The following is a 20,794-nucleotide window of genomic DNA, read 5'->3' on the forward strand; positions in this document are numbered from 1 at the left end:
TGAATGAATGAATGAATGATGACTGAATGAATGATGACTGAATGAATGAATGAACCAGGAGAGGCATGTTCTGGCAGCAGCATAAAGTGGAGATCCAAACTGGCCGCATTTGCACAACTGCTTTCTTGCTTTAGGCTCCTATCACTTTACAGGTTAGTTACACCAGAGGTGTCAAACTTGAAGTGTGTCACGTGCCCTCAGAGTTGGGTTTGTTTTTCTGAGGGAGGAGAGGGTCTTCCTGCTCTTATACCTGCTATTGTTATAAAATACCATGACCAACTGCAGGTTTTGGAGGGTCCTCAGGCAAGATGCCCATTGGAGGATGCCCTCCCTGGGTGGTCCCATCTCCTCCTCTCCCTGCTGCGCTGTACTCTGTTTGTACAGCTGCCTAGAACATACATGGCAAGCAGAGGGAGGTGCTTCATCTTCTCCCTCTGCTCACTGCTTGGATGCTCACAGAAGGCATTTGAACAGACAGCAGCCACAGCACCAGGAGGCTTCAAGGGTTGCCTGGGTGGGGGCTCTATTAAGGGTGGGGGCCTCAATAGGTGCTCAGTGATGTCAGCTCCAGGATGAGAAACCACAGAAAGAGGTTGTCAGGGCCACTACTGGTCAGATTTGGAAGGTCAACGCAGCAACCTTCTTCATGAGGTTGGTTTCTTCAGGGTTTTGAAGGCTTGGGTCCTTGAAGTGGAGCATGAAGGTATTGCTTGGGGAACTGGCCATTGCAGAAGGCCAGGCTCCTGGGTTGTTGTTTTTTATTCCAGGCCCAGCCAGTCCAGAGGCTCCCTGCCTGCCTGCTGGCCACAGAGCCTCATGTCACATGCTGCTATTTTCGAGCACATGAATGCAAGAACACATAACTCACAGGGCTGGATGTTCACTTAAGACATGAAGTCCTAGTTGAAAATCCCTGAGTCCCTGGGAGAACATGTGGATGGATGCATAACTCCTCCCTGCTCAGTCTTTGGTAGGAAGAGGGATTTCCCCAAGGCCTGTCACACCCCCTTTTCTTCTTATGGGGCAGGGTGTGTGTGTGTGTGTGTGTGTGTGTGTGTGTGAGAGAGAGAGAGAGAGAGAGGGGGGGGGTCTGTGGTACACAGAGGTCTACTTCACTACCACATTTGTCTGTTCTTGGCAGAGAGCTCTTCTGCATTGTGTGAGAGGGGAGAGACTGCAGAGGCTGGAGGGAAAAGTTCCCAACCCAAAAAAGCAACTGAATTCTTTTTCTTTTTCTTCTTCTCTTCTAGCCGACTGAAGAAAGAAAGTGACAAGCAGTTGTAATAAATTATTTATTTGTAATTCTGGCTGCAGAAGATCCCAGTCCTTGGGAAGAAATGGAATGTGTTTATACACACACACACACACACACACACACACACTGCGAAAAACAAGAGAATTTTATCTTTTCAAGATACCTTTCTCTATTTAAAATGAAAAAAGGAGAAAAAACAAATAAGGAAGCCCAACATATAGAGACTTTTAAAATCAGCACATATATTATAGAATTCATTTGTAGAGAAGATTTTTCCAAGACCAGTTTCAGGAGTCTCTTTGCATGATAAAACCTGTTAAGAAGCCTATTGAGAGAGAGAAACAACCCCCTCAGAACTGGATGGAAGTATTCAGAGGAAATTCCTTGGGCATTCTTGGGGGGGTTGTTTGGGTTGGGTTCGTTTTTTCATTTTTTTCATTTTGAGTAGGTGCTAGAATCAGGTTCACAAATTAATGCAAGCCACTGTGCATACAAAGAAATACACTCAATTTATATATAAATATATAAATATATATATATACACTTTAAAAACAAAAACAAAAAAAACCAAGAATGGCAAATAGGTGGCATAACACCCTCTGAAAATCCAAGTGCTATAACAAGAATTTTAAAAGAAAAAAAATCTACTTTTATTTTAATACATTGTAGGAAAACTTCATAATTTTAAAGAGAGCTTTGCAGCATGGCTTTTTAAGTCTGTAAATAATTTTTTTGGGTTAGGGTTTAAAAAAAATTATTATAATCTCCACAAACTCCTGGTATCTATCTTTCTTTCTTTCTTTCTTTCTTTCTTTCTTTCTTTCTTTCTTTCTTTCTCTCTCTCTCTCCTTCCATCTCCTCCTCTCTCTTCCTCTTGTTCTCTCTCTTCAGTAACATCACAAAACCGTTACTTCTTACCTGATGTTGACAAGAATACAGAGTTGATTTTTTAATATAAGAGGAATATATATAATTATCCCTTTAATTAAAGGGAAGATGACATGGGGGGAGGGGTCAGTAATTTCAAAATGGTCGAGAGCTTGACTTGACGGTTTGGTAGCAACATGAGCATTAAAGGGAGTTGCAGGGATAATATGTTTTTTTTTTCTAAAAAAAACCAACCAAGAACACACAAATCTTTTTCTTTTTGTGTGTGTGTGTGTGTGCGTGTGCGCTGTTCATTTTAATTTAATTCATTCGTTCCATGAACATTCTAAATCGCTTTTCATTCTCATAGGTTTGTTTTTGACATAACTCAGTTCCTCAGCCGGTGAACAAGACCGCATATTCCTGCACTGGTTCTGTCGAAAAGCCGTCACGTTTTCCACCAGCGCAAGAGCTTTTTTGAAGCAGAAGTGGGAAAGGTAGCATTTTTCAAGAAATGGGCTCTTGAATTGTCAGGCTACCCCCGGGTCTCTCCTTTCCTCCACAAACATAGCATTAAACTGAAACTGTGTCCTAAAAATGCAGGCACACACACACAGAGTCTACCAATTAAGACAAAAATAATGCGGTGGCGTTTCTTTGGCCACAAGCCCCACAAGGCGTTCAATTCAAGGAGGAAATTCTCCTTCTCCATCTCAGGATGCGCACCATGCATACCCACTGTGTGCCTGGGAACCCTTCCAGCATCAAAGCCCCACACCAGTCATGAGAGCTGCTGATATGGGGCAGACTGTCCTTTAGATAGCATGAAGTTTACATGCAAACCATTTCCCTTCAAGTAATATCTATAGATCTGTTTTAAAACTTATTTGAATAGTGTCGAATCGAAACTTTCCCATCCCTGACAAGTTACACACTTTGAAAGAAAAGGGACAGGCAGAGGGGCTGCTTCAGAGCTGTGCATTTTCGAAATTCCCCCCACGAACGCAAAGCTTAAATTTCACTCTTAAAAACGGGAAGCAGCCTCTGCGCTCCTGGGCTTGGCTTTTAATCGGTCCAATATTAGCAGGTTTGTGTTGTTTTTGTGTGTGTGCTTTGCTGACGCTAGGCACAGAAGGGGATTTGCACCTGGTCTTACCTCAAGGGCACAATTGACCAGGGCGGTCTCACTCTTCCCCCCCTCACCCCCAGTACATGGCAGCAGAGTAATTCCCCCCCACAAAAAAATCCCCATCTTGAATGCTCTTTTGGGATACAGTGGAGTGAGAATAAGACTCAATAAATGTGCCTCGGGCAGCCTTTTTCCTGCCTGCTGTTAAAACAAGTTATCCTTGTTTTGTAAAAAAATGTTCACACTCTCCAGTGCACGAGGCAGGGAAACTCTGAAGGCTTAGAGTGGGGTTGACCATCTTCTGTCAGAAGCTATCAGTGTCGCAAGCACATGACAACTGTATGAATCCTATTTTTTATTCCCTTCCAATTGCTACTTTAGTTACACTTCAAAAAAAAATGAGTTGGATTAGTGCAGGAATCTGCAGGGCTGTGCGATAACACATTTTCCTGTTAGTTGCATTCATAATAACATTTCCTGGTTCTTGTTCCTTTTGGAAGGCTGCTTCATTTGCTGTGAAGACTGTTACTTGTGGTGGTAGGAGTCCATTGGGCCTGATCAGATAACCCCGTAGCTAATCGTTCAGCGGTCTCTTAAACAGCGAATATGGCAGGTGGAATTTTAATCCAGCCTAACAGAAATTTGGGTTCCTCCTACCTTGGTCCAGAGAGCGGACCTTTCCCCCTTCTCCCTGACTCCTGCTCCTTCATCCCAAACCATCCTCCTTTCCCATTCGTTTCCTTATTGGCAGCCCACGCCTCTTCTCTCTGTGCAGTGGCAAGTAGCTGGTGGTTACTAAGCCATCCACCTGCCTTACAGTCCCTCCAGGTGGTTCTGAAGTTAGCCCTTTCCTAACTGCGGACCATATTTTGGTCACACAAGCCACACGGGGTGTCCTCAGAATTGTCACGGTCACCTCTTCTCAGGTCAGTTTCTGAATTGCCGAGAGCTGAAGCACTGAACTGAGCATCAGGAAACTCTAAATTCATGGTGCTAAATGTCCAGCAAGATGCAAGCTAACAAGACAGAGTCATTGCCTAAAAGCCTAGCTGGCGTCTCATGTTTTAGCACTGTCATCTGGAATGGAATAAACTTCGCATAATGATCTGCCTTAACAGGCAGGACATCCCCAGCTGCTTATTATCAGCCCTCCTCTGTCTTGCCTTGTCTTTTTGAAGACGCCTCCTTGCAGCAAGCATAATCTAGTTTTTAACTGTCCTCGACTCTCACTGAAAACAGAACCAGCCATATTGGTGAGGGTGGCGATAATCCCCTCTCCCTGGTCCCCTGGCAGAACTGAAATTTCAGTACCTTCAGGAGACACTTAGCATGGATGTTGCAGACCGTCCTCCTCTGACTTGGTGCTCTCCTGGTGTTTTGGACTACAACTCCCATCAGCCACACCCAGTGGGCTGATGGGAGTTGTAGTCCGAAAAATCTGCAACTCGCCAGTCTAGGAAAGACAGACAAATGGTACCAGTTTATTACGCCTTTCCCTCTGCAGTTTACATGCAATTCATTGTGCTTCCTCATAAGCTCTTAACCTTTGGGTTTCTTTTTTATGCTTACGTTAACAGTATGAATCATTCCACAATGGTGGGGGAGCCCAGAGGTTCTTTGTCCTCGGATCTAAATGATTAGCTACAGTGTTATTTGCCCTGACTCTCCCAAGACCACCATGCTCTGTTAGAATCTCCCAACTTTTTACAGTTACCTTTTCAGAAAAAAAACTTTTTTAAAGCAAGATTTTATTTTTTGCTTTGAACTTCAAAAATCCATTTTATTTTATTTTGCTTTTTGTGTGTGCGTGCGTGTGTGATTTTACTTTATTTTTTTTTCAAAATCAAACCGTCTCTTGTTCTGTGTCGTCCTGGTTTGAGCTAGTTTCACTGCACCGTTTAAAAGCAGAATATACATTCTGACAGCTACATTTATATATATATATCTTGAGGCTTAGTGTATATATGAGTAGGTTTACCATGGGATAACACAGTGTAAAACAGAGTAGAAAACCCAGAAATCGTGACTTCTGTGTTCTCTCCATTTGAGTATTTTGTAATTTTTTTGAAATATTTGTGGACATAAATAAAAACCAAGCTACACTACGGCAGTTTTGATTTTGTTTGAAAAGTGTGGCATGCATGTTTTAAGGGGCATGAGGTTAGGGTGGGTTCAGTAACCATGAACCTCATCGGAAGCAACAACCAGAGTGGCTTGGCTTCATCCTAAGCATCTTCTCATCTGTTTCCTCTTAACTGCACAAAGACCATCCTACAACAAGGTAACAAAACAAGGTGGGTCCTGTTTCAGACAGCACAGTCCCTTTGGACATTTGCCCATGTAAGGTGTACTATTGCCATATGCCATGGTTGGGACAGGCTTTTCAGTTACATATTTTCTTAAGTAACACATTTGCAGCTTGTCCTGCCTTTAAGGTGTCAAGATGGTTGGGTGTGCATGGAGTTAATCCTGTGTTTTCCTTCACAGCCACCCTTCAAGGTAGGTTAGTCTGAGAGTTAATGGCTGTCCCAAGCTCTCTCTGGGTTTTGGATGATGCCTGTGCATCTTGTAGCAGGCGTCATGATAGATTAGGCATTCCCTCTGCTGTGCGTGTGATTGTGTGAGACAGAGAGGGAGGGAGAAAGGGGAAAACTTCGGTTTAGACCAGGGGCCAGCAACCTTTTTCAGCCATGGGCCGTTCCACCGTCCCTCAGACCATCTGGTGAGCCAGACTATTTGGGGGGGGGGGGTGAACAAATTCCTAGGCCCAAAGAATAACCCAGAGATGCATTTTAAATAAAACACGCATTCTACTCATGTAAAAACACCAGGCAGGCCCCACAAATAACCCAGAGATGCATTTTAAATAAAAGAACACATTCTACTCATGTAAAAACATGCTGATTCCCAGACCGTCTGCAGGCCGGATTGAGAAGGCGATAGGGCTGCATCCGGCCCACGGGCCTTAGGTTGCCTACCCCTGGTTTTGACAGTGCTTGCAGTCTGCCATTTTATGCCATCTACTGTACTCAGTTTAGTCCACTTTTTAGTAAATTAAATATTTAACAATTGGTTAAGCTAGGCTTGGCTGCATCAGGATTTGGGGGGAGGGGAGGTTTCCTCCCAAAAGCTCAACAATTTTGGTGGTTTCCTTGAAAAAGCTCATTGCGAGTGTCAGGAATTTTACTTTTTGAAATATGGCAGCCTTAGTTAAGCACCAGAGCCCTAAAACCCTTCATTCCATTGCTTTTGCTCTTCATTGGTTTGTTTTAAATTAGATTTTTGCTGCTGATCCAGGAAATGTAAATATTTATTTATAATCCTGTTCTTTGGCAGAGAGAGAGAGAGAGAGATCTCAGAGGAGCTTACAAATCATCATGAAAAAGACACTCCCTGCACTCATGTTTACAATCTAAAAAGACAAGACACAAAAGGAAAATGGATTGGGATAGAGGAAGAAACTAGCAAACCCCTACCAAAGCAGCTCTGACCTTGAGAATCCCATGAATGCCACTTCAGGATCCGTCATGGCAGGAGGGCAGGGTATATACTGTAGTGTTATAATAAAGAGATGGTGTTGCCACCTTAATTAACCTGGAGGTGATTCAGGTTTTCGGCCCCGGGTACCCAAATGTTGCACAATGGACTCGCCAGGACCCTGTGTGGACTTGTGTCTGATCCTGTCTCCTGTTCTCTTCCCTCTTCTGGGTAATTTGCTCTGCCACACACACCCCAGTCCTTGTCCTCCCTTTGCTCTGCTGAACACGATGCCAAGTGACTAGAATTCATCCATTGCAGAAAACACCTTCATCTAAATGTAAATGCCATTTCCGTGCCTCGGGCTGCTGCTTCATTCTTTTCTCTCCACTTCGGGGAAACCGATACAAGATAATGCCACTGTCACCACCCCAATCAGTTTTTGTCCATGTCAAGCAAAAGCTTTTGTCCTAATACGTCTTTGAAATGTATTGTTCTGGGATGACAGAAGATGCATTCATTGGGGGCTGAGAGAAGAAGGGCATACTCTGAGAAATAGTCTCATTCAAGGAGAAACCCCAAAGGATTGGAGCCGTGTGCTTGAAGGAAGTGGCTCGGGGAAGGAGTAAAAAAACTCTTCAAACCCACCCAAATTTCCCTTTTCTCACTAAGATGCAGTAGCCAGTGCCCATTGGGACTGCTTGGTCAGAAACGGGGAGACCAGCAGAGTCAGTGGCAGCCAGAGCCGCCCTCCATTGGTTGTAAGTAAGAAGGTGGGCAGGGGGTTGGTGTGGCTGTGCCCCATTTGCTCATAGCAAATGGTCTCTGCACATTAAATGTGAATTAAGCATCACTGTGTATTGGATTATCTAGCTAGCCGGACAGATGTTAGTCTGCAGCTCTGGTCAGGCCAGGCAGCATAGCCAGGGCTTAAAAGCGACCCAGCCATTTTATGGAATAACAACCATATAATAGTACTCTAGAACTGGTTTTACTGTTAGTTTATTGAGTTGGCAATCCTTTGCATTTTGCATTTTACTTTATTGCTCCAGTAGCATTTTGTTGCAAAGCTCTCAATAAACATCCAAATTACCAGTAAATATTGATGAGAGAGTTGTAGTCCAACCATATCTGGAGGGCCACAGGTTTTCTGTGTTTGTTTTAAATACAGCAAGGTGGCTATTGGAGTGTTTTTCAAATAGTTATGTCCTGGAGGCAGCAGACCTGGAGAAGAGGACCTGGTATCCTCAGTCTGCTGGTGAGATGCCATCGCCACAGCAGGACCATTTGTTGTGGAGTCTTCCTTGGATTACGTCACTATGCGGCCATTTTAAACTCCCCACAGTGTCCTGGACGAATGCCTATGCCAAGATTGCAGGAAATTTTCTATGGTGGCTTGTGGTTGCCCACCATGACCAGGTTCAGGAGAGACAAAATGAGAGATGTCTTCACATAGCACATAGCTAAAACTAAGGAATCTATTGCCATGAGTAATATGACCAGTTAAAGGGACCCCTGACCATTAGGTCCAGTCGTGACCAACTCTGGGGTTGCAGCGCTCATCTCGTTTTATTGGCTGAGGGAGCCGGCGTACAGCTTCCGGGTCATGTGGCCAGCATGACTAAGCCGCTTCTGGCAAACCAGAGCAGCGCACGGAAATGCCATTTACCTTCCCGCCAGAGCGGTACCTATTTATCTACTTGCACTTTGGCGTGCTTTCGAACTGCTAGGTTGGCAGGAGCAGGGACCGAGCAACAGGAGCTCACCCCATCGCAAGGATTCAAACCGCCGACCTTCCGATCAGCAAGCTCTAGGCTCTGTGGTTTAACCCACAGCGCCACCCGCATCCCTTTAATATGACCAGTTAGGGTGGCTTTAAAAGAGGTTTAGACAAATTCATAGAGCCAGGATGGCTATGTTCTGCCTCCGCTGTCAGAGGAAGTGTGCCTCTGAATATTAGTTGCTGGGAATCACAAGTGAGGAGAGTAGCTGTTTTGTTTGGGTCATGCTTGTGGGTGTCCCATAGGCATCTGGTCGGCCACAGTGAGAACAGGATGCTGTACTAGATGGACCTTTGACTTGACCATGCTCTTATTATGTTCTTAAGCGACGGGTGCTTGAACGAATGGTCACGATTAGCATTTTTTGTTCCAAATAACAGTTGCATGTCCCTGCCCAGCCAGACGCCCGTAACGTTCTTGAATTTGGCCAGCAGGTGGCAGCATTCACTAAAGTAACTTCCTACTGAGATACATGTTATGCTGTACACAGACTGGTATCGTCAGAGGGATATTTATAAAGTTTTGCTTTAAACAAAGCTGTGTTTAAAAATGCACCCTAGAGGCTTTTACTACACATGGGCTACTGAGGCATTCCGTAGTGTTGGAGGGTGTGCACGTAGCTTTAAGTTTAGAAGCAACTGTTATTCAGAATCACTTCTGCCTTCACGTGTGCACCCTTCCCCCCCAAATCAAGCTGTTCTGGAGCCATTTATTTTTGTAAATTGCTTTGAGGTGCTTTTGTAACATAAAGTGATTAATAAGTTTAATAGATGAGAGTAGTCGTAATAGTAATTGGTAGGTATTTATTTATTTCCCACCCTTCTGACTGGGTTTCCTTAGCCACTCTGGGCAGCTTCCAACAAAATATTAAAGATACAATAAAAAAAATGCATGCCCATTCGAAGCAATCTTATACCACTTTAAATGATGGTGGCTTCTGCTAAATAACCTTAGGAACTAGTTTGTTAAGGGTGCTGTGCGGTATTTGGAGATCTCTCACAGAGCTCCAGTTCCCAGCACTCTTAACAAACCAGTTTCCAGGATTATTTTTTGGGGGAACCCTGTTTAAAGAGGTATAATACTGCATTAAATTTATAGCGCAGGTGAGGCCACCCGAGATTCCTCTTTATATCCATATTGCCTCTGTTGCACCTGCACAACTTGCAATAAAATCAGCTGGAATCTCGCATGCCCGCAGGCTTCCAGTCAACCACTGGAGGTTTGTTCACACGCTATGCAAAGCACGGGGGCAAGCTGCCTCTAGCACAGGTGCAAAGTGTGCATGTGTGAAAGAGGGCACACACTTGTTGCACATGGACTGTACCCACCTTGAACAACACGTGAATAACTGTGCTGGTGTGCGGGTCAGTGGAATGTGATGTTCACATGTTCTCTTGTCCCCATGTTTGAGCTGCCTCTGTTTGGGGATTTGTGAGGGAAGAGTCATATGGTTGTTCAGGGAAGCTTTTAATGTTTAATAGGTTATTGTATTTTAGTGTTTTATTGGAAGCCGCCCAGAGTGGCTGGGGAAACCCAGCCAGATGGACGGGGTATAAATAATAAATCACTATTATTATTATTAGTCCGTAATTCGGCCTTCAGAAACAGTTTCCGGGCAGAAATCACTGTAATGTCTGGGAACAACATTGGGCAAAACTAAGAAAAAGCTTGACAACTTTGGCCAAAAGCTTGAATTTATTTTTCCCTTCAGCTTTTGCGTCTGGATTTTTACTTTTCGAAATATGGCAACCCTACTTCAGGGCTGAGCCTGACATTTGGAGCAAACATTCATTTTAAGCACTTTTACCTCCCTCAGACGCTCATTTTAGACACATTTCTCCCCCTTAAGCATTCATTTTAAACATCTTTCCCCTCACTTGTTTGAAACATTAACAAACAAAATTCCCCTCGTGAGGTTTTTGGGGGGGTTTTTTGGTTAAAAACCACTCAAGAAAGGTGGTCTCCAGCATAGAAACCAGGCAGGCCTCAGCCTTGCCTTCCTCTGGCCAATCCCGTGGCGGCATTTTGCAGCAGGGCCTGCCTACCCAGCCCCTCTGCCAATCATGTGGCTGCATTTCCCTCGCTCTCGGTCACTGTTCAGAGATGGAGAGCGAGGAAGGAGAATGGCTGCGAGGCATGAAAACTAATTTCCTACGCTTAGTAAGTTTCTCTTTCCTTACTGACCTTGCTGGAAGAACCAGCTGTTTGTACATGCGAGAGAGTAATGGGGTTGGAGTGGACTGGAGTAAAATATCAAGACAGTGGGAAAACATCTGAAGTGTGTCTCTATTTTGAAAAAAAATTGCTGTATTTTAATAACTAGAGCCAAAACAACAACCCTTTTGCCAACTTCCTCCAGGTTTAGGGTCTGAGTTACCTCTCCTCACAGGGAAGCACCTACAATTTTCATTTTTATTTTATTTTTTAAAATTATTTGCCAAGTCCTTCAGTTGTACAGTAATTCTTCTCCGGCAGTGATTTTATTTTATTTTCTAAAAGAAAAGGCTCCATTTCTCAAAATAAGGCTTTCAGTTCTGTCCATGTTTATTTGGGAGTCATGGGTGCCAGGAGGGGGGAGTTGTCTTTCTCTTTCCCTTGAATGAATTATAATCTCGAGTCCCAGCTTTCTGGGTTTTTTCTTTTTTAAAAGAACAAGTTTCTAGCATTTGTAAGATCTGACACAAAATGTAGAAAAAGTGCAAATTTCCACACTTTTTTTGTGAGCCTGTGCACGAACCATACATCTAAAGCGCATCCTAACCTCCTCCCAAATGAAAATAATCCTGGGAATTGTCATTTGTTGAGGGTGCTGGGAATTGTAGCTCTGTGAAGGTAGACTACAGTTCCCAGGATTTGGGGGCGGAAGCTTGTGAGCTTTAAATTTATGAAACTAGTCTCCCATCTTTCAGTGTTTTAGCCAAAGAATGAAGTTGTAGGAGCGACTGATTTCAGGGGAGCCAATCTAGCTAATCAGAGAAAGAGAAGGCTGGTTTGAAACACCTGTTACCTATTCTAGACTTCAGATTGGTTTTTAAGCCTTTTGTGCTGGTCTCATCTGGTGGAGAAAGGATTCATTGTTGTTTCGTTGAAGACCAGAGTGTTTGGGTGTGTGTGTGTGTGTGATATTTCATTCAGCTTGGAACAACAATTCATGTAACTGATAGGGTGGACTGTACATAAAAACTTCTGCCATAATACATTTTTTTGTCTACAATCCGAGTGTGTCAATGACACTTTGGGATCTTGACTTTGATGGTGTTTACCAAAACAAGTCCGTATGTGCTTTAGAGACAGAGAGTGAAAATACCATTTTTTTCTCTCCATAGCACAGCCTCTCAAGGTCTCACCTCTCATTCTCCTTTCACCTTTTGTTATCCCTCCTGCAACACAGAGATTAATTTACCGCCTTTGCATGCCTACTCAGAAGTAATCCCACCGAGTTCAATTAGGCCTGTTACTCCAAGCTCAGTGGGGAGAGGATTGCCATATTAGCTGATTTTAATAAGGGTTATATGTGTGAAATTGTGCAAACAATTGCTGCATAGTTCTAAAGAAAGATATTGCCATCTGTTGGGCAAAATCTCCACACGCTCAGAGTTTGCCGCAATTGGAATCGTGGAATTTGGCCCCACGTATTAATTTAATTTTATCAAATTAATGAAACCCAGTGAGCATAATATAACAAGCATCCAGCCTGCAAATATTAAAATCCACAGCAAAAATAACTACAAAGCCATCTAATAAGTAATAGTGCCACTGTATTCTGCTCTGGTCAGACCACACCTGGAGTACTGTGTCCAGTTCTGGGCACCACAATTCAAGAAGGACACTGACAAACTGGAACGTGTCCAGAGGAGGGCAACCAAAATGGTCAAAGGTCTGGAAACGATGCCTTATGAGGAACGGCTAAGGGAGCTGGGCATGTTTAGCCTGGAGAAGAGGAGGTTAAGGGGTGATATGATAGCCATGTTCAAATATATAAAAGGATGTCACATAGAGGAGGGAGAAATGTTGTTTTCTGCTGCTCCAGAGAAGCGGACACGGAGCAATGGATCCAAACTACAAGAAAGAAGATTCCACCTAAACATTAGGAAGAACTTCCTGACAGTAAGAGCTGTTTGACAGTGGAATTTGCTGCCAAGGAGTGTGGTGGAGTCTCCTACTTTGGAGGTCTTTAAGTAGAGGCTTGACAACCATATGTCAGGAGTGCTCTGATGGTGTTTCCTGCTTGGCAGGGGGTTGGACTCGATGGCCCTTGGGGTCTCTTCCAACTCTATGATTCTATGATTCTATGATCTACAATCTGATAACAAGTATGAAACCATCCTGGGAAGAGTAATTTTGTGCCTTTCACCACTAGATGGCACTGCTGTCTATATTTTGGTTTGATGGCAGCTTCTTTCAGGGGTCACCAACCTGGCAGGCACCTGGGCACCCATGAAAGCTCCCAGTGGTGCCCTGGGCAGGTGCCCCAGACTTTTTATTTAACAATAAAAAGAAGTCACTAACCCTCCTAGAAAGAATAGTATGGGGCAAAATGTACAGATACCTTCTAAGCAATTTCTGTAAAATGAGAGTGGAGTCGCCACCTTGTATATTTTTTCCTGGTACTTAGGAAAGATTCCTGTTATTATTAGATTGTAACTGTGTGTTTTGTGTGTGAGAGAGTGATCTCCATAATCAGGACCATCACAGCATAGCGTGACTTCCTATGATAAGCATAATATTTTTTGGGATGGTTGTCTCTTCATTTTGTGTTATGCCATGCTCCCTGTGGCAGCCATTTTGTGGTTGTTCATTTTCAGCTCTACCTTGAGATGCTGGGAATTGAACCCATTGCCCTCTGCAAGCTAGGCATATGTCCTACAACTGAGCTACACCCCTTCTCTTAAGGGAACATAGGAAAAATGCCTTGTGTCAACTCTGACCAAGGCCTGTCCAGCTCAGCATTGTGTCTGCACTGACTGGCAGTGGCTCTCCAGGGTTTCAGGCTGGTGGGGGTGGGCATTCCCAGCCCCACCTAAAGATGCCAGGGATTGAACCTGGGATCTTCTGCATAACAAAACAAATTACTCAAAGGAAGCTGGCAGTATGCTGTGCTACAACACATCTTAGTTTCCCTTCAGACATATCTTGAGCATTTTCGCTACATGGTTTTACTGGTGCCTTCTGTTGCTGTGATACAGAATGAGAAATATACTGGGCTGACACCCACTTTAATTAATCTCAACTGATTTGGTTAATCTCAACTGATTAACCAATTAATGAATAACTCTTTTAAAAATTGCACATGATGAAATCCAGTCATTCAAAAGGGGTGCAGAGAAACAAACCGCGTGAACTCAGACGTGTTGCAGTAACAGTTCTCTTGGAACAGAGAAGGGGAACTGGATCTGGTTGGTGGTCTAGAACATGATTTGTCCCATGGACTAGATTTGTCTTGCCCGGGTCACCTGACATCACAGGTGACCTATTTTTTTTGCATAGCGCTAAGCATGATCAGCTGATCAGTTGGCACTTGTAAAGTGATGTCCATGGGGGTGTGTGCAGATGCTGCTGATCTGCAGTGTCTGCAACCTCCCCTTTCAGTTAAGCCATGTCTTTATTTGCCCTACAACTGCCACCATATATGTCGTCTGGTGTAGGGCAGGTGGGCATGCCTTTGCCAAAGTGGCCTTACAGGCCAAATAGGGAGGCTGGGTGGGCCCAATTAGGCCCCACTTTGGTCTTTCCCTGCTCAACCCACATTCTGTGTGGTTTTTGTGTGTGTGTGTGTGTGTGTGTGAGAGAGAGAGAGAGCGCATGGAAGAAATGTGTCTTTTAATATGGTGCTTGCCATCTGTACTTTTTGCAAGAACTTTTATTAAAAACCTAATTAAGAATCTGCCGCCTGGTTTAATGGGGGGGGGCACCATTTCATTCTATCCAAAATGTTTTTATCTACTTAATTTAACTATTTGACTGAACGTGACAGCCCTTAAAAAATGAACTGATTGGGAACACAGGAAGCTGCCTTATACTGAGTCATACCACTGGCTCATCTAAATCAGTTCTGTTTAAACTGGCTGGCAGCAGCTCTCCAGGGCTTCAGACAAGGTCCCAGGTTCACTCCCTGGCATCTCCAGTTAGAGCTGAGAGAGACTCCTTTCTGAAACCCTGGAGAGCCACTGCCAGTCAGTGTATACATGACAAGCTAGATGGACCAATGATCTGACTCTGAATAAGGGAGCTTCTTATGTCCTGAAAATAATAATAATTTCCCTTCCTCCCAGATGTAATTTCCACTTATCCTGCATTAACATCCTCTTTGGTTGTTCCACCCTGGTTCTCTCACTCTCCCTGCTGGAAACTTTTGCAGCTATTAAAGGGAATTGTTCCCGTGCAGCCCAGTCTCTCCAAATACCACCCATCAAATTGATGGGCCCTTAGCTAGTTTGTAGTAGTGCATTAAATAAAGCTCAGTTCTTTCATATAGACACTAGGGGGCACTCACGGTACACCACAGTTCTCAAAGGGACTAAGCAATAAACAAACTGAACTTTTAGAAGGCTGCAGCTTGAAAAGCAAAAGCCACCAGAAGATGAAACATTGGAGCTCCTCTTAATGCCTTGCCTGCTGTGGAGCTTCCTTTTCTTCCTTTCTAAAAGATGGTTTTCTGGGGGGTGGGAGTGATGCTGCTGCTTTATACTGAATCAGACTGCAACTCGCACCCTGCTCAGTCCCCTTATGCTGTTTCTGCCCCAAGCAGCCAGTATTTAGAGGTGCACTGCCTCTGGAAATTGAGGTTCTCTTCAGCGATCATAACTAATTTATATTGGTAGACCTGTCCTCATTCATGGATTTGTCTATTCCCACTTTCTAAAGCAATCTAAGACCGCCTTTATTGTCACATCTGGTAGCAGTGAATTCTATAAGCTAATTACGCATTGTGTGAAAATGCCCTTTCTTCTGTCCCAAATTGTATTCCCATTACCAAAATAATTGGGGGATCATGAGCTTTCATAATACGGGAATGGAGAAAGATAATTCTGAGTGGCGTTTCAATAATGTTTTATTTTATTTTTGTATAAAATATAAAAGTTGCTTTTCAACTACTAGGAATTATTGACCTCCTTCCTATGTTAGGAACATAGGAAGCTGCCCTGTACTGAGCAAGACCACTGGTCCATGTATCTCAGTGTTGTCTACACTGACTGGCAGCATCTCCCTAGGATTTCAAGCGGTGAATCTTTCTGAGCCCTCCCTGCATATGCCCTTGGGGGTTGAACCCAGGGCTTTATCTGCCACAGGTAAAGGTAAAGGGACCCCAGACCATTAGGTCCAGTCGTGGACGACTCTGGGGTTGTGGTGCTCATCTCGCTTTACTGGCTGAGGGAGCCGGTGTACAACTTCCAGGTCACGTGGCCAGCATGACTAAGCCGTTTCTGGTGAACCAGAGCAACGCACGGAAACGCCGTTTACCTTCCCGCCGGAGCGAACCTGTTTATCTACTTGCACTTTGATATGCTTTCAAACTGCTAGGTTGGCAGCTGCCACAAAGAAGCACTTAATCAGCCACCTTTCTGGCTTAGTTCTGAGATTCCACCCGATACTCTTTCAAGCATCCATGAGGACTGGAAACTTTTTGCACCCAGTACCACAACCTGAGGTCTTTCCCCCTCTTCTGCAGAACTGCATTACTGCCTTGCTTTGCCGCCGCAACTGCATACGATCAATCACCTTGTAACCTCTGCATTGTTCCTTATACTATAATGATCCTGTTCTTCAGAAATACCTTTACCTCACCATGAACTCCTCAGTGCCTTGCCCTCTGCTAAAGGCACCCAGCTGGCAGCTGGAGCTGTCTAGCCAATCCCCCACCCCCTTAGTTTCTTCTATTTGTAAAGTAGCTGAAAAACCAAAAGCTGTGTTTTGTTTGGTTCTGACATTGGCTTGCAAGAGTCTAGGAGATGGGAGTTCAAGGCCAGCTGTGTTTGCTTCACAGTTTCCAGGCACGGCTGGGGAACGGCAGCCAAGGAAAGAGCCAAGTCACAGGAGATGGGGAAATTCCAAGCTGGGTGTTGATCAGAACAGGATTCTCGCTCGCCTGCAATGTGCGTTCTTCTCCCCTGCCCCCCGTAGCAATGAGCTAAAGTTGTCCAATCCGTTCTGGCTGTCAGCAGCGGGGGAGCTGGATTTCACGCTTCCAAGTGTGTCTGCGTGCGGCTGTGTCTCTGACGTCTGCACACTGCCTCCCTTGCCCCCCTGCCAAGGAGGTTGGTGCCAACAGGCGGACAGACCGATGATCCATTTGTGACGCCAAGACCGTGGAAGCAACGCGTCTCCCGTTGGCACAGCCTCACTTTCCCTATTACCACCTGTAGGGGATGCAGCAGTCTCTGTGCTCCCATCGAAACCCAGTACCAACAGTTCCAGATTCTGCACCCGAAAAAATGGGACTTCCGCGACTGGGAATCTGTTGCACACAGCTACGTTTTTGCAAAGGACAACAGCAGTAAATGCTGAGGAACATACTGTGCAAACTAAGGCTGTCTTCTTTTACACAACTTAACTGTATTTTGTGTAATTTATCCTGGTTTTGGGGAGTTGCGAGGAAGGTTAAGAAGCTATATGTGAGGTACCAGCAATCCGTATGCGGAACAGTTGCCCAAATGATATGTTCTTGACACATTTTGAGAGTCATCTCTTTATCAAGGGGATCTAAAGGTGGGGGGAACCCTTCAACACTGTAAAAACAAAACAAAAAACTACCCCATAAACACAGAATTACAAGCTGTAAAGACACACAGAGCTGAGCGATACCTTTATTTGGGAAGCAACCTTTTTGACTGGGCTGGGGAAACATTTTCAGCCCAAGGGCCACATAAGCAACTTTCTGGGGGCCATGTGGCTGGTTGTGAGTGTGGCCAGTGGCAAATGTGGGTAGAGCAACAGATGTGACTTACCTTTAGACCTCTTACCTTTGGCCCTCCAGATGTTGCTGAACTACAGTTGTGCCCTGCAAGACGAATGCCTCGCAAGACGAAAAACTCTGTAGACGAAAGGGTTTTGCGGTTTTTGAGCTGCTTCGCAAGACGAATTTCCCTATGGGCTTGCTTCGCAAGACGAAAACGTCTTGCGTTTTTTGCAAGTTTGTTTCCTTTTTCTTAACACCGTTAATACAGTTGCGACTTGACTTTGAGGAGCAACTCATAGAACGCGGTGTGGTAGCCTTTTTTGAGGTTTTTGGTGATTTTTGAAGCTTTTCCAAAACTTTTCCGACACCGTGCTTCGCAAGACGAAAAATCCGCTAGGCGAAAAAACTCGCGGAACGAATTAATTTCGTCTTGCGAGGCACCACTGTACAACCGCCGTCAGCCCCAGCAAGCATGGGCAAGGACTAGGGATAATAGGACTTGTTCAGCAACATCTGGAAAAACCAAAAGTTCCCCACAACTGCTTTAAATATCAGGCCAAGTTCCTGCTGTGCAATAATCAGATAGATCTCAACACACAAGCTAACACATGCAGCCCGCCTCGTCATCTAGGTTTAGCAAGAGGCAGCTCAAGGGCACATCCCAGTCAGGTGAAAGTGAATAGGGGTCATGGCTTGCGGTGACCTGGGAAGAGCCTTGAGGGCCAAAGACAGAGGCCTGGGGAGCTGTATTTAGCCCTTGGTCCCTAGGTCCCTCCTGCTTTCCTGGGATCAGCTGCAGTTGATGGGAGTTATAGTCCAAAAATGTCTGGAAGGCAGCAGGTTGTGGGGGAAGGCTGCCAGGTGTGCTCTGAAGCACATCATTGTAATCCCAAGGAAGACTGTGGTTTTCACCCCTAACAATTTATAGGAACAAAGAAAGCTGCCTTATACCAACTTCTGCCTTGTACCACCTGGAGCAAAGATGCTCGCAGGAGTCCCCCCTCCTAACTGCCGCTGTGCAAGCTTCAGAGGCCTTTTCCTACCTTGGTTGTGAAAGCCTCTCAGTGGTGAGCAGGGCCTTCTCTGTGGTGGCTCCTCTTTTATGGCATCACCACCCATCCGAGCCCTGACAAGCGATGCCACTGGTGGTATTTTAGGATTTGTTAAAAACAAAACTGTTTGCTCAGATAATAATGCTTGTTGGATTATCAGCTGCATCTTATTCACTGTGTAGTAGTAGTAATAGTAATAGTAATAGTAATAGTAGTAGTAGTTTGTTTGTTTGTTTGTTTATACATACATACATACATACATACATACATACATATCCTGCTCATTTGGCTGATTTTGTGGTTTTAATGAGTTTTTATATTTATAGACTCAGCCATGAGATGGAGTATAATAGGTGGGAGTCTTGTTTCTTGGTCACCACCTTCAAATACAAATATTTGTTTGATAGATAGATAGATAGATAGATAGATAGATAGATGATAGATAGATAGATAGATAGATAGATAGATAGATAGATAGATGATAGATGAAGTCAGATCCTTGGTCCTTTTAGCTCTGCATAACCTACACCAGCTAGCAGTGAGGGGTTGAGGTGGGTCCCCTGCCCCATACCTGGAGACGCCAGGGATCAAACCTGGGACTTTTGCCATACAAAGCATGTGCTGTACCTCTGAATCACAGCCCATTCCCCTATAGGAACATAGGTAGCTGCCTTCCATTGAGTCAGACCCTTAGTCTATATAGGTTAGCATTGTCTACACTGACTGGCAGCAGCTCTCCAGGGCTTCGGCAGGGGCATTCCCAGCCCTATCTGGAGATGCTGGGGACTGAACCTGAGGCCTTCCGCATACAAAGCACATGTTCTGCAGCTAACTTGCCTCCCCTCCTTCCTTTCCACAGGGTGCTATTATACAGATTAGCCATCTTGTGTGCCCTGCTGGGGCAGAAGCAGGGAGCTATAAATAAAACAAGTACAAAAATAAAATTTCATAGATGCAAACCCCGCTGTGCCACAGAATGTAACTAGCAGAAAGCTGCAGCTAATTTTGACTTCCCTTCAAGTAGAATCAGCTAAAGCAATGCTCCTATTAAGAGGCAGAAGGTTTTAAATTATTATAATTTCATAATATAGGTATTCGGGAAGCAGGGCAAGGATGACTGCTCACTGAAAAAGCATTTCCTCTGCACTCAGACGGGTGCAGGTTCAGTCCCCAGCGTCTGCAGTTTGTGTGGTCAAATACAGTCAAACCTCGGATCCCAAACGCCTCTGTTTTGGAACATTTTGGCTCCTGAACGCTGAAAACCTGGAAGTAAGTTTTCTGGTTTTCAGATGTTTTTTGGAAGCCGGACATCTGACGTGGCTTCTGCTTGAGTGCAGGAACTTCCTGCAGCCAATCGGAAGCCACGCCTCGGTTGTTGAACAGCTTCTGGATTATGTTTGACAACCGAGGTTTGGCTGTAGGTACAAGAGACCTTTGAAGAGCCCCTCCTGCTGGTTGAGATAGGTAAAATTGGACTTGTATGGAACAATGGTTTCAGTATCCACATTCCTAGAAGCTAGGCACCTTGGATTAATAAATGCACCCCTCTCACATACACACACACTTCCCCCTTTGCATGTGAGCGGGTCCGCAATCCCTGGAAGCCAACAGCTTGGCATTATGTCTGAACCCAGATTCATGGCTTGTCTCTCCCTAACAAGCCAGAATCGCTAGCCAGTTTTGAACCCAGCGTCGGTACATGTCATTGGACCAACCTGAGGCAGGTGGTTTCACTGCCATCTGCCACCACTCACCCACCCGCCACACTCATGCCCACCTTATTTTGCCATGCTAACATGGTGCTCTTGCTCTGAGAAAGGATTTCCTTCTTCAGAGGAAGGCATTTTCTGGGTGCGGTGGCCCAGGAGAGTGACCTGCACTGCTGTGGCTTCGTCAGGTGGAACAGACAGAACAGTAACTTTTAAGATGATTTTTTAAAAAGGATTTTCTAGCTGCATTGGCAAATTGGCAGTGGTACAGGCACTTTTCATGGGCCACCTTGCTCTGAGGGACGACCCCTTTTCTCTGAGCAAGGGCACAGAACAGACCCTCTAAAGGGCCCCACAGTGAGCAGGCATTTTGCACAGTGGGCAGAAGGAGCATCATTGACTGGACTGGCAGCCAGACAAAGAACCGCAGGCCAGAGGGGGCACCAATTTTCTGCTTCTCAGCCCTGGCTGCTTGAGGGAAATTGCCTTGCTTGACCTCGTGGAAGGGCCAGCCCTGCTTCACCCCAAAGTTTGTTCTTGAATCCTGGCTTGTTGGGGAGAAGCAAACAATAATATTGGAACTAACTCTGAGCTGTGCCCTTTCTCCTTGGTTCAACTTGTTTGTGTG

The 20,794-nt window shown here is 44.8% G+C and overlaps 2 protein-coding genes and 1 long non-coding RNA gene across 36 annotated transcripts in view; all 3 read left to right on the forward strand.

Annotated features, from left to right (window-relative positions):
* The window catches only part of RERE (arginine-glutamic acid dipeptide repeats), a 348,430-nt gene extending 343,074 nt beyond the window's left edge, over positions 1 to 5,356 (forward strand). For all 32 annotated transcript variants that reach the window (XM_083512803.1, XM_083512817.1, XM_083512818.1 and 29 more), the window contains one exon: positions 1,251 to 5,356. In XM_083512803.1, the coding sequence (XP_083368929.1) occupies positions 1,251 to 1,284 (34 nt within the window). In that variant the 3' untranslated portion in view covers positions 1,285 to 5,356. The remainder of the gene's footprint in view (positions 1 to 1,250) is intronic.
* A 3,041-nt stretch (positions 5,357 to 8,397) lies between these two features.
* LOC310711478 lies at positions 8,398 to 9,301 on the forward strand. The gene is made up of 2 exons (XR_014528483.1): positions 8,398 to 8,704; positions 8,755 to 9,301. It is a non-coding gene; the product is annotated as an uncharacterized lncRNA (long non-coding RNA).
* A 1,305-nt stretch (positions 9,302 to 10,606) lies between these two features.
* The window catches only part of SAMD11 (sterile alpha motif domain containing 11), a 326,641-nt gene continuing 316,453 nt past the window's right edge, over positions 10,607 to 20,794 (forward strand). For all 3 annotated transcript variants that reach the window (XM_083512931.1, XM_083512932.1, XM_083512924.1), the window contains exon 1: positions 10,607 to 10,669. The gene's annotated coding sequence lies outside the window, so the exon portion shown is untranslated. The remainder of the gene's footprint in view (positions 10,670 to 20,794) is intronic.

Source organism: Podarcis liolepis, assembly GCF_965112155.1.
Source record: "Podarcis liolepis genome assembly, chromosome: 7".
Lineage (NCBI taxonomy): Eukaryota > Metazoa > Chordata > Lepidosauria > Squamata > Lacertidae > Podarcis > Podarcis liolepis.